General features: G+C 40.3%; 1 protein-coding gene across 8 annotated transcripts in view; it reads left to right on the forward strand.

Moving 5' to 3' along the window:
* Positions 1–14060, forward strand: part of PCCA (propionyl-CoA carboxylase subunit alpha) — a 435625-nt gene that overhangs the window by 282171 nt on the left and 139394 nt on the right. For 7 of the 8 annotated variants that reach the window (XM_048854281.2, XM_048854288.2, XM_048854316.2 and 4 more), the window contains one exon: positions 13382–13484. In XM_048854281.2, coding sequence (XP_048710238.1) covers positions 13382–13484 — 103 coding nt within the window. Of the gene's footprint in view, positions 1–1629; positions 1952–13381; positions 13485–14060 lie in introns of those variants that run through there. The other variant, XM_075129629.1, reaches the window with a different exon arrangement.

Raw genomic sequence — 14060 nt, forward strand, 5'->3', positions numbered from 1 at the left:
AATTTACAAATGTAGATTTTGTTACATAACTGCACTCAAAAACAAAACAATGTAAAACTTTAGAGCCTACAAGTCCACTCTGTCCTACTTCCTGTTTAGCCAATTGCCAAGACAAACGAGTTTGTTTATATTTACGGGAGGTAATGCTGCCCTCTTCTTATTTACATTACCAGAAAGTGAGAATAGGCATTTGCGTGATACTTTTGTAGCCGGCACTGCAAAGTATTTACCTGCCAGATATGCTAAACATTTGTATGACCGTTCATGTTTCAGCCACCATTCCACAGAATGTGCTTCCACGCTGATGCGCTCGTTAAAAAAAGAATGCGTTAATTAAATTTGTTACTGAACTCCTTGCGGGAGAATTGTATGTCCCCTGCTCTGTTTTACCCACATTCTGCCATATATTTCATGTTATAGTAGTCTCAGATGATGACCCAGCACATATTGTTCATTCTAAGAATACTTTTACTGCATATTTCACAAAACGCAAAGAAGGTACCAATGTGAGATTTCTAAAGACAGCTACAGCACTTGATCTAAGTTTTAACAATCTGAAGTGCCTTCCAAAATCTGAGAGGGACAAGGTGTGAAGCATGCTTTCAGATGTCTTAAAAGAGCAACACTCTGATGCAGAAACTACAGAATCCAAGGGGAAAATTGGTGGGTGCAGAGCCCCCACCAGCAGCTCCCCGCCCGGCCCCAGCTCACCTCCACTCCACCTCCGCCTCCTCCCCTGAATGCACCGCCCCACTCTGCTTCTCCGTGCCCCACCCAGCTTCCCATAAATCAGGTGTTCGGCGGGAAACCGGGGAGGACTGAGAAGCTTCCAGCTCAGGCTGAGGGTGGCGGAGGGGAGCTGGGGCGGGGAGCAGTTCCCCTGCTTCCCATTCCCCCCCCCCTCCGAGTTACCTGCTGCGGTGCAGGCAGCCCTCCTCGCTCCCCCACCCCACACCTGAGCTCACCTCTGCCTCCCTGGGCCTGAGCGAGAAGCCGCTGCTTGCTTCTTAGCCTGCCCTGGCTTCCCGCGCGAACAGCTGATTCATGGGAAGCCCAGAGGGGGGGGTGCGGACAAGCAGGGCGGGGCGGCGCGTTCAGGGGAGGAGGCAGAGGCGGAGTGGAGGTGAGCTGGGGCCGGGGGTGGGGCGGGGAGCTGCCGGTAGGTGCTCTGCACCCACCAAATTTTCCCCTTGGGTGCTCCAGGGCTGGATCACCCGTGGAGTCAGCGCCTAAGGTGCCACTTTTGGCCGGTTAAATTTAGAAGCCCTTTTAAAACCGGTTGTCCCTCACATAACAACCAGTTCTAAAAGGGCTTCTAAATTTAAAACCGGTTCTAGCGAACTGGTGTGAACCGACTCCAGCACACTACTGGTGACTTCCATAAATTGAGTAGGAGGTACCTCTTGCCTAGGGTGCCCATATCTCCAGGAATCAGTTTTCAGAGCTGGCCTCCCAGTTAGATTGTTAGCTGAGGGTTTGACTGCAGTCCCAGGATATATGGTGTCTGGAGTTCCTACTTTTGCTGTGGGGTTTGACTAAGCAAAACGAGATGCTGCTCTGAAACACTTTGACCCAGCAGTAGGAGTTTCCCCCAGCCCATTCATTTTCTGTGTTTCATCCATCTTGCAGAACAAGGAGCACGTGGTGGAGGTCCTGCGCAGGGCCAAGTTCAAGTTCCCTGGGTACCAGAAGATCCACATATTTACCTTTAGGATTTCAAATACATTGTTGTTTGCAAGTCAACAAAATAGAATGTATGTCACATTTGTGCAACTTCCATTGAATATTTTTACTTTTGAATTACTTACCAAAGTATGGTAAGTTTATTTTTCTCTATTTTGTCATCTCTAGAAGTGAAGTTTGCTAGAAAAAACAATGTTTTTACGTGTAATAGTGACAAAAGTGCATCTAATTGGACCCTGGCATTAAAATTTTCTATGATTGGCACTTACTTCAGTGATTTTTGTGCTTTCATTTCACAGCCAGTTTTTGTGTGCTGCAGAGAAGCATCTTTTTTGAAAATTTAGCCCATATCCAAAACAAAGTGAACAGTAAACATCAAACATATTTATGGTTTATTTCTATTTCATACACTTGGAGTACAGAATGGCAAATTATTCCATAGTTAACCTGCATATTCTGTCTTGAATACACACGGTACATATTTATTTGAGTCAGGTTGCACGGGAGCTTATAAATTAGGGCAACCCTTTTAATGGTTGTCACGGCTGTACCTCTGAAGTTATAATTACAGTATGAAAGAGTTTTTGTTGGCTTGAGATACTTAACCATCTTTAGCTTAGTTGCAACAGCTCATTGAAGAAATAGGAAATCTAAATTAGAGCTATGTTTTATACTTATAAAGGCCCCAAGCATGCATTTGAATCTGCATAGGTGGACTCCTGTACCCACATAATACTCCGTTTAAGTCAGTCAGGTGCTCTCTACCAAGTTGCATAATAAAAAAGTAATAGAATGCAGTCTGCCTGTCTCCCTATCTGGGGATAATAATACTTGCAATTGCCAACCTCACAGGGCTGTTGTGTGTCTATGCAGAACTTTGTAAACTTAAATTGCTGTATCATGGGTAGGTTTTAAATGGTATCTAGAAACTACACGTGTAACAAAGGACTTCATAGAAAAGGACGTAGAAATTAGTGCAGCATATTGGAAATAAGGCAGCCTAGTTCTATAACCCATCACAAACTAAGTAGAATTTGGACTACAGTAAGCTAGTACTTGGATGGGACACATCCAAGAAATAGTTAAGTATTACAAATGTGGTGTTGGTCATTAATTAGGTGTTGCTGAACCATTACCTCAGCATGATATTAGGAAAGGCTGAACTGCAGAGACTGTTCTTGAGATGAGCTGTAAAACAGACCCTGATTACTTGTGGACATGAAATTTCCTATAGACCTTTTCAAAAGACTACGGCTTTGCTAACATCCTGGCAAAATTCCATTAGGTATGTTCTGATTACCTAAATTTCCTCTACAGTTTCAGCTGACTACAGTAGCCTTCTTTACTTCTTGCTCTAGGCTCTGATTTGGAAAAACACTTAAGCACGCTTTTAAAGTTAAGCATGTGCTGAAGTGTTTGGCTGAATTGGAGTCCTATGCTATTGTGAACTGTTGCTGTTTACTTTTGAACAAAGCTACATTCCACCCCTTCTGTGTGTAATTGTCAGTCTCTAAATACGATATATTATTCAGATTAGTTTACTTTTTCCATATTAAATTTGTAAATTACTTTGAGATCCGATTAAGGTAAAAGGCGCCATGTAAGTGCAAGATATTATTAAACATAACAGAACATTAGAGAGACAAGGTGGGTGAAGTAATATCTTTTATTGAATCAGCTTCCGTTGGTGAAAGACACAAGCTTTCAAGCTTACACAGAGCTCTTCTTCTGAAGTTGGCTCAATAAAAGATATTCGATCAGACCATGTGTCTCTCTAATATACGGGAACCAATGCAGCTGCAACAACACTGCAAAGAACAGAACACTTGCAGCATTGGCCATTATGGCCAAGATCTTCCTAAAAGGCAGCCTTAAGTTTGGTTCTCAAATCCATATTTGGGCTCTTAAATAGGTAGCCTGATGATCAAAAGTGCTGAGCAGTGACGCATTCCCACTGCTTTCAACAGTTTGAAGCTTGCGAGTGTTAAGGGTTTTTGAAAATTGGCTATTTATTTGGGTAGCTAAATAAGGACTTATGAGCTTAACTTTAGGCACCTGTTTTTGAAAACTTTGGCCTACCATTAATTTTTATGGGTGACTGATTTCTAGCTGTGACACTGAAACTGTAGTTTTAAAGAAACATGATTGAACGTTATTGTAACTTCCACTAAGTTATAAAAAAAAAAACCAAAAAAACCCCCCTCACTTTGTTCACATGTATAACAGTATTTAATCTTTCTATATATCACTTTGCGCTACCCTGACTGGGTATGAGCCAAAGTCACTATCTCATGAATCTTTGGCCAAGAAGTGAGAGACTTAACAGCACTGCCATACTGACAAAAGGATTGACATGTTGCAACAATGGATGTGGTTTGATTTTAGTTTTAAAGTGATTAGTGGTAACTCAGAGAACAATATGCTAAAATGCTGGCAAATTTCACTATTAAATTAATAGACCAAAGCACACACAGAATGCTTCTAATTGTTTGAAAACTTATCAGGTATTCAAAGTTGTCTTCCATAAATGTAAAGTTGAATGCATATTATAATATCAAGAGATCTTAATACATAGTATTTTACTAAATCTAAAAACTGAGTTTAAACAATAGTCAACACCGGCCCCCAACTATCTATTTTTAATATAGACCGCAAACATGTAGTAATTCTGAAGTACAAGAGTGAAAAATATAATGCAAGCAAAAATGAGTTTGGTATCTTAAAATAAGACCCAAATATCTGCATGACAAAACTACTGCCAGATTAGGCAGAGTTGGCTTTGTCTGCTCAAGCAAGATCAGGGTTTAGGATTAGAGCCCTGCAAACCTTTGGAAATTCACTTTATATCATGGACCATTTTTGTGGATCGGATACAAATTTTGTATCTGTGCAGGGTTCTAATTAGGATAGTTTAGGTGGTACAAATAGGACTGTAATGCACTAAAGATCTGTGCAGGAAAGCCTGTGGCTTAAGTCAGTGTTAGTCCTTCACTTTCATGAGCATTATTACAGTTACTTTTACCATTTTGTATTAAACTATTTTAAAAAATGTTACAGAAAAAGGTATAAAATGCAATGATCTGTGTAATGCAATGCAATGCAGTGTTTTCAAAATAAAATATTTTAATGTACAATAATACATTTGGTAGAAAAAATGGTTAAAATACAATAATTTTGATGGCCAGTGTAGTAATTCTCTTCTTTTTGACTGCACTCTTAGCTGCAATATGTTTCTTAACATGTCAGTACCATTGATTGCTATAAGTACAGTTTATGTGAATAGTCCCTACTCCCACAAGTAGTCCCATTGACTTGGATAGATCTACTCATGTGAGTAATGTTTGCAGGAATGTGCTCATGTGCACTTTAAATTATTTTTGAAATAAATTCCTCTTCTTTGTACTTGGCAAAACATGATCTCACAGTTTTGTATGTCACCTACAAGGACACCACAAACATAAAACGAGGAGCAGCATCTCTTATCCAGTGTTAGGGTTTTTAGTGTTTGATTTTTCCCAGGAGAAGCAGAATACTGAATTTGGGTCCTGACAAGTAATAAGAGGTAATGAGTTTGATATCTTGATTTAAATTTATTTATTTGTAATTTTAAGACTATATTGGCTTTTGACTAATAGTTTAGAGTCACTTCCCTTGTTGATTTAGGACCTGATCCAAAGTCAATGGGAGGCTTTCCAATTATTTCAGTGGGAATTGAACAAAGCCCTTATGATGGTGTAAATCCAGGGGAACTCCACTGAAGTCACTGGTGGCATTCTGGATTTACACGTGTGTAATGACAACAGAATTTGCCCCATAGTATGTTAATATTTTGTATTTATGCAGTTAACCTTCAACGTTTCTTAATCATTTTAGTACTCAATATTCAGCTAGCGTGTCCATCAACTGGCTGACAAAAGGTGTTTGATGTCTTTAAATGTGTATAGTCTTGGTCCAAATTTAATACAAAGCAAATTAAATAGAAATACCATTTTACCAGAACCATTGAGCAGTTCATTCAGGCTATATCTCATAAACTAGCACATTATGAGTAGGATATGTTATTTTTTTCTATGACATACTCAGAACTGTAATATAGGATAATGATATAGTTCAGCGGTGTCCGATAGAAATTTGATGCTAGCCACACTTGTGGGTTTGAATTTTGCTTATTAGCCACTTTATAAAAAAGCCACATGCATTACCCACAATTCAATAGCCTATTAGCCACATGTGGCTAGTGGCGAACGTATTGGACACCGCTGATATAGCTTATTACTCTTGATGAGATGCATATACATATAGTAGAGAGAGACAGAATGTGTTTTTATGTCTGATGTGTGCACGAGTGTATGTGTCTGTATAAAATATATGAAGTTGCTGAATACGATATTCCCAGTTTTTAGGCCTCTGTCAAATAATTTTTAGTTCTTAAAAATATCCTGTGAAAGTGCTGCTTTTATCTTTTCAGTGCAGTGATGAACTTTTATGTTGGAAAGTGTTGAAAATACTCAGATAGTAAAGCTTAGATTTTTGTTTTGTCTGGCAGTACACTTCTGTTTAGAATTCCTTTAATCTATCCATTCCCTGCTTTTATATTCATCTTGATAGCTAACGGTTCTTGGAAGGATTTTTCTTTATATATAAACTTATTAAATTAATAATGCTCAAAAGTGTGAGGTTTTTCTTTATTTGGGGGAGGGACATGATAAGATGGACTCTTCTGTGAGCTGTTAAATTTCTATTTGCCTTTCTTGGGGTTTTTTGGGGGGGGGATTTGGTTTTTTTGAAAATAACAAAAAAACCCCCAACAATTTATATGGTAGATCTAAAGTTTCATTAAAATTGCTTATGCCCTGTCCCAGGCATTTTAAGTGGGCCATCTGTCTAAACATCTCTCTGGTTTTTTCTGATCATTTCCTCGACTTATTCATGAGCCATGGGAGGGCTCCTTTGTAGTCTCCATGTAGCTGGTTCAGTCTACCCCCACTGAATACATCTATGTGCTTGCATAACATATCTTTTCACAGTGCTGGAAATTCTCTGAACTTGGTTCAGATGAATGGCCCACTTTCTGAAGGTCTTTCCCGCCCCCCTCCCCCCCACCCCCCCGTGCAAAGATTTGTATGCAGAAACTGACCTCAGTGGCTACAGAATCCAGCACATTATTCTTGATCATTTTACAGGCCACCTGCTGTGAAAGTTATGATGAAGGATTTCTTAATGATTCTTTGACCATTAACATTGTTTTAAGTCAATATTTCACTTTTATCTAACTGCTGAATAGGTAATTGTACAATTGAAAAACAGCTTTACTGAGTGTCACATAATCTAGTTTTGCAATGCTCATAATCCTTAATAATTGGAGAATTTGTTAGGATAGTTTGGGCTCTGTATTTACCTAAAATTTTATGCAGCAACAATATAAAAAGTAAAGAGCATTTGTAGGATTTTTTAGAACATTATAGCTCACATTTTGAATGGTAAGAAATCTATACTCAATTTCATGACCCTTTAGGAGCTGGTGACATTTATTGTAGCCGATTACATCATTAACAGCAATCGAGAGACAGGAGTTTATTTGCCACGCACTACAGAAAATTGTAGTTTTATTGAGCTCCTACATTCTGATTGGTTGGTGACAATCAAAGTGGACATGCCTGGGGCAGAGCTATTACTTGATTTGCTTTTGTGAAGTCTGTTTTCCTTGGTTGCTTGACTAGAATAGATAAAAGTTTAACTAATATGTGTTTTCCAGGAACACAATAAGTGTGTGTCGATCTAAAATTTCCGCGGTTGGCAGTATCCTTCACTGAAAACGTATTGCAGCGAAGAAAACCAGAAGTATAATTGCTGCTGTTCATATAATGTTAAAAAAACCTTTTATTGGTGGGGGTGGGAAGAGAAAACGTATGTTCAGATAAATTGAGACTAGGTCAGCGTTTACTAAGTTCAGGATGATGTCAGAGTTAAACAGGATGTAAATACTCCAAATTACAAACCATTTCCCCCCATCATATTCTTTAATACTTTAGCAAGAGAAATTTTCATAGAAGTGACTCTAATACTTAGGGCCACATTGTCCCCTTACTCCTGGTATGTGCCCATCTACTGTTTTTCTTAACACTTCAGAAGGGGAGAATTCCAGGTACAGAGGCTCAGAATTACCTTAACAGCATAATACCTGTGTGGCTGGGGGAGACATTGCTGTGGACCGTGTTCACCTCTGCCCTATTCCCTCTTCCTGTTGGTACTGCCTCTGCTTCTCCCATGTCTTTCCCCTGCAGTTCCTCACTCCTCTCCTCCTATGCATGCTCACATAATACTAATCTCAAGGGAGAACAAGATGCAATAGTCTGTGGGGGCCACCCCCCTCTACCCAATAACCACAAGCACATCCCCCCTCTCTGCACTTGTTTCCACCAGCACCCAAAACCAATCATTTCTTTGCTGTTGTACTAGTCCCACAATCCTTTGCCAGTCCCAAAGGATTGTGGGATTTGTTTAAATCCTATCAAAAAAAGCTTATGTGAAACTTTGAGCCCCAGGTGAAAAAAAGGTTGTCCCACACATTTTATAATGGTAAAAGTGTGTGTGTATGGAGGAGGTGGGGGGCCGTGTTTACTTTCAGAAATGCTTTTTGTCTGGTACAAATATATCAAATTTCAACCCAAAATGTAAAAGTTTGTATAGTTATAAACCTCTGAAAATGATCCCTGAGAATGAAAATGCTTGTGTAACTTTATCTAATGGCATTGGTATGTACTTCCCTTATAATAGGTAGACACACAAGTACATGTTAGCAATACCAGTGTGCCAAGTTACAGAAGCATGTGATAAATGCATATTTGATTCTCTGCCTGCTATCTCATTTCCCAGGGCTACCTCTTACATTCCAAACCTCCAAGCAGCTTCAAATAACCATCTTTTTAAAAAACAAACACACAAATCCCCACCCTTTATTTGGGCTAGGAATAATTTGATGGAGTCTTTGCCAGAGCCTTCTGCATGGCTGACCAGGATAAACCACCATTCCTGGGTCAGACCACCATTGCTTCCTCTTTATACAGCTTTGGTCCTGGGCATTCAGCATTGTCCAGTTCATTCAGCTGAGTTGTCTCCTGTACATTCAGGCCTGTTCTCCACTGTCACCAGAATTTCCTTTGACTCTAAGCCTCAGGATAGGGTGTCTCACTCCAGCCATGCCACATGGATCAATTCAGGATGTTTTCTCCATGGTATAGCTTCTAGGTTGGAGGGTGATCCATCTTATCCTGACATACCCTGCCCACTCAGAAGATCACAACAGCCTGGATGTTGAGAAGAAAGCCACCTTCCTGCTCCTCCAGCAGTGAGTATTTTTCAGAGGAACGGCTAGACTCTCAGCGAATGGCCAAAGACCTTGAAGTGTCCAGAGCTCTAGATCAAAGGACTCTGAGGAGTTCTCAGACAGGGGAAAAAAGCCTTGCCAAGGCACAAGAAGAATTATTATTTTCCAGTGCAACCTGACCTCCCAGATGTCATCAAGAAACCTTTTCTTATCCTGGTGGAAAACTTCCCATTTCCAAGGCAGTTTAGAAGCTTTGACTTCCCTTCTAAGTCTGGGAAGCTGTCTTCAAGTTGGACTTAGTAACCATATGAGTATGCAACCTACTGTTCCAAACCCATAGGCACCCAGTTAACAGAGTTGGAAAAGACCCTTTGTAAAAGGATCCTGCAGTTTCAGGAAACAAGAGAATTGCACCTGGCCTGTGGCTGTGCTCATGCGAGTTTGACACCCAGGCATAGCTGGGATAGTAGCCATGCTTTTCAAGAAGGAATAAACTCAATAAAGCTGAGCAAGAAAGGCTGAACAAAAATAGCCTCTGCTGGGAGAGCAACATAGTTTTTTTTTTCTTTGATTGTCAGCAAAGTCAAATTTGTGAGGTCACTCCCAGCCAAATCCAACATGAACAGGACCAAACCAGCAGACTATGCTTAGGGTAAAAAATAATCTGATGCTATGCTGACAATGAAGCTGACCTACTGATATTCTGGGGAGTAGACTTCACCTCTTTTACAAACTGCTAAATCCTATCAGTCGTTGCATCAGGACACCATATAGAATTCAACCAGGCCCCATCAAGAACCCACTAAACGCCTTCTCCTCTCTCTCCTTATCCCAGGAAATGTAGGCAGAGCATCACACTGTTAGCTACCTTGTAACTATCCAGGAAATTTCCTGATTCCAATGTCTGTACTCTCTTCTACGAGCTATCCCGCAGAGATCAGGATAAGCATATCTGGGTGGGATCTAAAATGGCTAAATGATTTTGACGTACAGGAACTTCAAGATGGAGACCCGGAGAAATATTATTGCTAACAATGCTTCATGGAGTTTTTCTCAAATCTATTATTTTGACATTTGCTCCTGTATGCCAGTGGAAGAGGCTTGTCACAGAAACTTGACCATATCATTTTTAGTATGTTAATTACAAGTGTTGTGGGTATAGACAGCATCTCTAGGTAAGATCACGTGGGAATTTTGGAGTGGGTCATACTTGCGAGGGGATGCTTTTGAGCCCAAGGTCAAGAGTTTCAAAAGTGACTAGTGATTTTGAGTAATGTGGCCACCTCAAACGATTGAAGATGCAACTTGTATACTACATCATGCTATCATGTGATCAATGTGCGTATGTAATACGTATGTGTGTTTATAATGAAGAGCATGTATATTTATGAGGAGAACGAGGAAAAAATAGATACCTGTGTAAAATGAATTCCAGTGCTATCCAGGTAAAATTATTATACAAGAATAAAACTCAAAAATTCAGAAGAAAAAAGATATATGGATTATTTATTAAGGTTGTGCCTTTTGGAGCAAAAAATAAGATACGTTTAATTTTTATTTTTTTAAAATGCGAAGCGGGGCACCACATTACACACTTCGGCTTCTCTCAGTGTGGAAATACAAGCAGCTGGATGAGTCTTTACATTTATTGGGCTGTATGTGATCTACAAACCCCTTACTAAATGTAGATGGGGGAGGAGAGTCTCTCCTGCTTACAAGCAAGCAGCTTGATCACAAACCCACGCAGCTGCCACTCATGGAGGCAGGCACACACAGCTGCAACCAATAGAAGAAACAAGGCCTGCTATAAACAGGAGAGTGCAGAGAAGGAATGGGAGGCAGAAAGGCTTGGGATAGCAAGGTCGTGACAGCCCTGCAGCAGGCTGCCTCCAAGAAAACAGCCAGGAGACTGAAAAAGACTGCAAACCCAAAAAGTGAAGGGTTGACAGTCTTAATTGAAGGTGCGGGCCCAGGAATTGACCTGACTGAGAGTAAACTAAGCTGGCTTAGGAGAAGCTGAGGCCCCTCAAGAAACCACACCAAGAGGCAGTGACAGGGGCCTAAGTATATGATGAGCAATAACAGGAGAATACAACAGATGGGGCAACTCAAGTTAACAGTGGGACATTTATAATTAAAGGTTTAAAAAAAAAGTCCTGTGTAGTCTTGTGAAAAGAAGACTGAGTGGGGGGAACTGATAACAGTCTTCAAAGGCACCCGGGGTCCCTTTTCGACCGGGCATTCCGGTTGAAAAGTGGATGCCTGGCAACCCTAGCCGTTATAGAGGATGATAATCTATTGTTCTCCTTGACCACTGAAGGTAGGACAAGAAGTAAAGGACTTAATATGCAGCAAGGAAAATTTAGGTTAGAGATTAGAAAATGTTTCTAACTATTGGTATAGTTAAGCTCTGGAATAGGCTTCCAAAGAAGGTTGTGGTATTCCTGTCAATGGAGGGTTTTAAGAACAGACAAACACCTGTGGGGGATGGTCTAGATTTACTTGGTCTTGCCTCAGCTCAGGAGGCTGCAAAGACTTCCAGCCCTTCCAGCTTTACTATTTCTGTGATTCTATAATTAGCATAGTATGCAGTGGATACAGTGCTTCAGCTGCCTAGAAGTTATCAAGCATTTTGTAAGCATGACAGCAGGGTTGAATTCTAAGGAGAGAGTTAAATGTGGACAATGTAATGGATTTTTACAGGGTGGTCTTGCTATGCATAAGAGGCAGCACGGGAGACCAACTGGCACCTAAAAACATCAATTCAATGAAATTCAGAGCCTCAACCAGCCTGAATTACTATTTATTTATTTGTTTGTTTGTACTAAAATTGTGCCTAGAATCCCAAACAATATTGGAAGCCTATTGCACTTGCTGGTGCTCAGACAATCGTCAGAGTTAGTCTCTCCACAAATTTCTGGTTTAAATTTAAAACACAACCAGTTAATGTAACAAACTATAGGGAAGGCAAGATAAAGGTGACAACTGATGCATAAAAATGTATAGACCTACAAATTACAAATAAATATAGTTTAAAACAAAACAGCTAAAAATTATTTTCTACCTTTTTTTTTTTAAAACCTGCCAAGACTTGAGTTCCAGGGTCTGGTTCCCTTGCTGTATCTTTGACCACTTTGATGTAACATAAAAGATGCAGTTCCCTGGATTGTCTTAAGTTTGTGAGTTCATAGACCAGAGATGGCCAACCTGAGCCTGAGAAGGAGCCAGAATTTACCAATGTACATTGCCAAAGAGACACAGTACTACATCAGCAGCACCCCCACCAACCCCAAACCTCCTGCCTCTTGGCAGCCCTGCCAATCCGCACGTCCCCCTCCTTTCCCGTGCCTCCTGCCTGCCACGATCAGCTGTTTTGCAGTGTACAGGAGGCTCTGGGATGGAGGGGGGAGGAGCAAGGGTGCAACAGGGGAGGGGGCAGGAAGGGGCAGGGGCTTGGGGTAAGGGGTGGAGTGGGGGCAGGGCCTGGGGTTAAGCAGTGGAAAGTTGGCGCCTGTAGCTCCAGCCCTGGAGTCAGCACCTATGCAAGGAGCCACATATTAACTTCTGAAGAGCCGCATGTGGGTCTGGAGCCACAGATTGGCCACCCCTGTCATAAACTATTATGGGAGGAATATAGAACTCTGACCTCAAGTCTTGGCATGTAAAAATCTTCAGTTGAATGTATCTACAGAGATTCGTCAATAATGTATAAAATATGTATATTGTTAAAAATAATGTATGTATATTATTCGTTTGGCTGGATTTGCATGCTTTTGTGTCTAACTGGCCTTTAACTTAGTTTTGTTGTGTGTGATTATGACATGAAGGTGACAGTGAACCACTTTTGCTTTTAAAGAAAAGGAGTGCTTGTGGCACCTTAGCGGCTAACCAATTTATTTGAGCATAAGGTTTTCTTTTTGTGAATACAGACTAACACGGCTGCTGCTCTGAAACTTTTGCTTTTGAAGTTCCAAGTAGTCTTTTTATTTTTTCAAGTGCCACTCCTCTTCCTTCCCCAAACCCTCTCCTCATCTGTTTTTCACAGTTTGCAATATCCCTGCAACCAACGATGGCTGGATTTTGGGATTCTCCTCAAACTTTATCAGTGTACTTCAGTGACACAAGGTGTCAAGGCGAAGCAGAAAATATCTCAAAAGGCTTCTCCCCTAAAAAGTTTTCTCCTTATGTGCCATAATGGACAAAAAATATGATATCTAGTAGTTTTCCCAAACATGCTCCCTGACTGTGTCAGTAGGGTTAATGATATTTAAAATCGTTTATGAAGACCCTATGAAGAAAGTTCATGTGATTAAAAACAGGGAGAACCTAAAAATGCCGTTAAAATATTCTTTTTTCCATTCCTTGCTTTAGAATTTCTCTTGCTAAGCTGGATCTGAACAACTGGGAGCTGTTGGTACAGCTAGGAGATGGAACTTACCCTGTTACAGTTTCAAACAACGGGTCAACATTCTCTGTAAGTTTTGCTCATTTTCTAAGAAATGTGAGGCATTGAGTCAGTTTATATTATTCTTGATTTGTGATCAGTGCACTAGCACAGTTACACATTTGTTTCATCTTCTGCAGGGGGCCTTACTGTAAATTAGAATACCATCCTTCATATGCTAATTAAGTGGTACATTTCCCGTACAGGGATTTATCTACACTCTAAAGTCAATGGGACATTTTTGTATTCTACTTTCTTCTTACATTTGTTTTCTAATTAACAAAATTGTTGTTTAATTCCTTACTTAGAAGTGGACTTTTATGCTGTGCCACAAGAGGTATTTGAGAGCAAGAAATGAAATTGCAATTTAAGATACTGGTAAAAATCAAACAACTAACCAGGAAAAATGCATAATCGGGATGACTGTAGCAAGCTACCATTAAAGCTGAGGGTGCAAGTGCAGTAATTAGCCACAATATGCTGACACTTCATTTTGAGTCTGGAAACCCTTTGCTTCAGATGCACAAATATACAGGATTTAGCTTTTACAAAACTTGCTAAATAATTTCTTTTGTCTTGTGATATTAAAGAGTGAAAGGCATAAAG

Source organism: Caretta caretta, chromosome 1 (assembly GCF_965140235.1).
Source record: "Caretta caretta isolate rCarCar2 chromosome 1, rCarCar1.hap1, whole genome shotgun sequence".
In the NCBI taxonomy this organism is placed as follows: Eukaryota; Metazoa; Chordata; order Testudines; family Cheloniidae; genus Caretta; species Caretta caretta.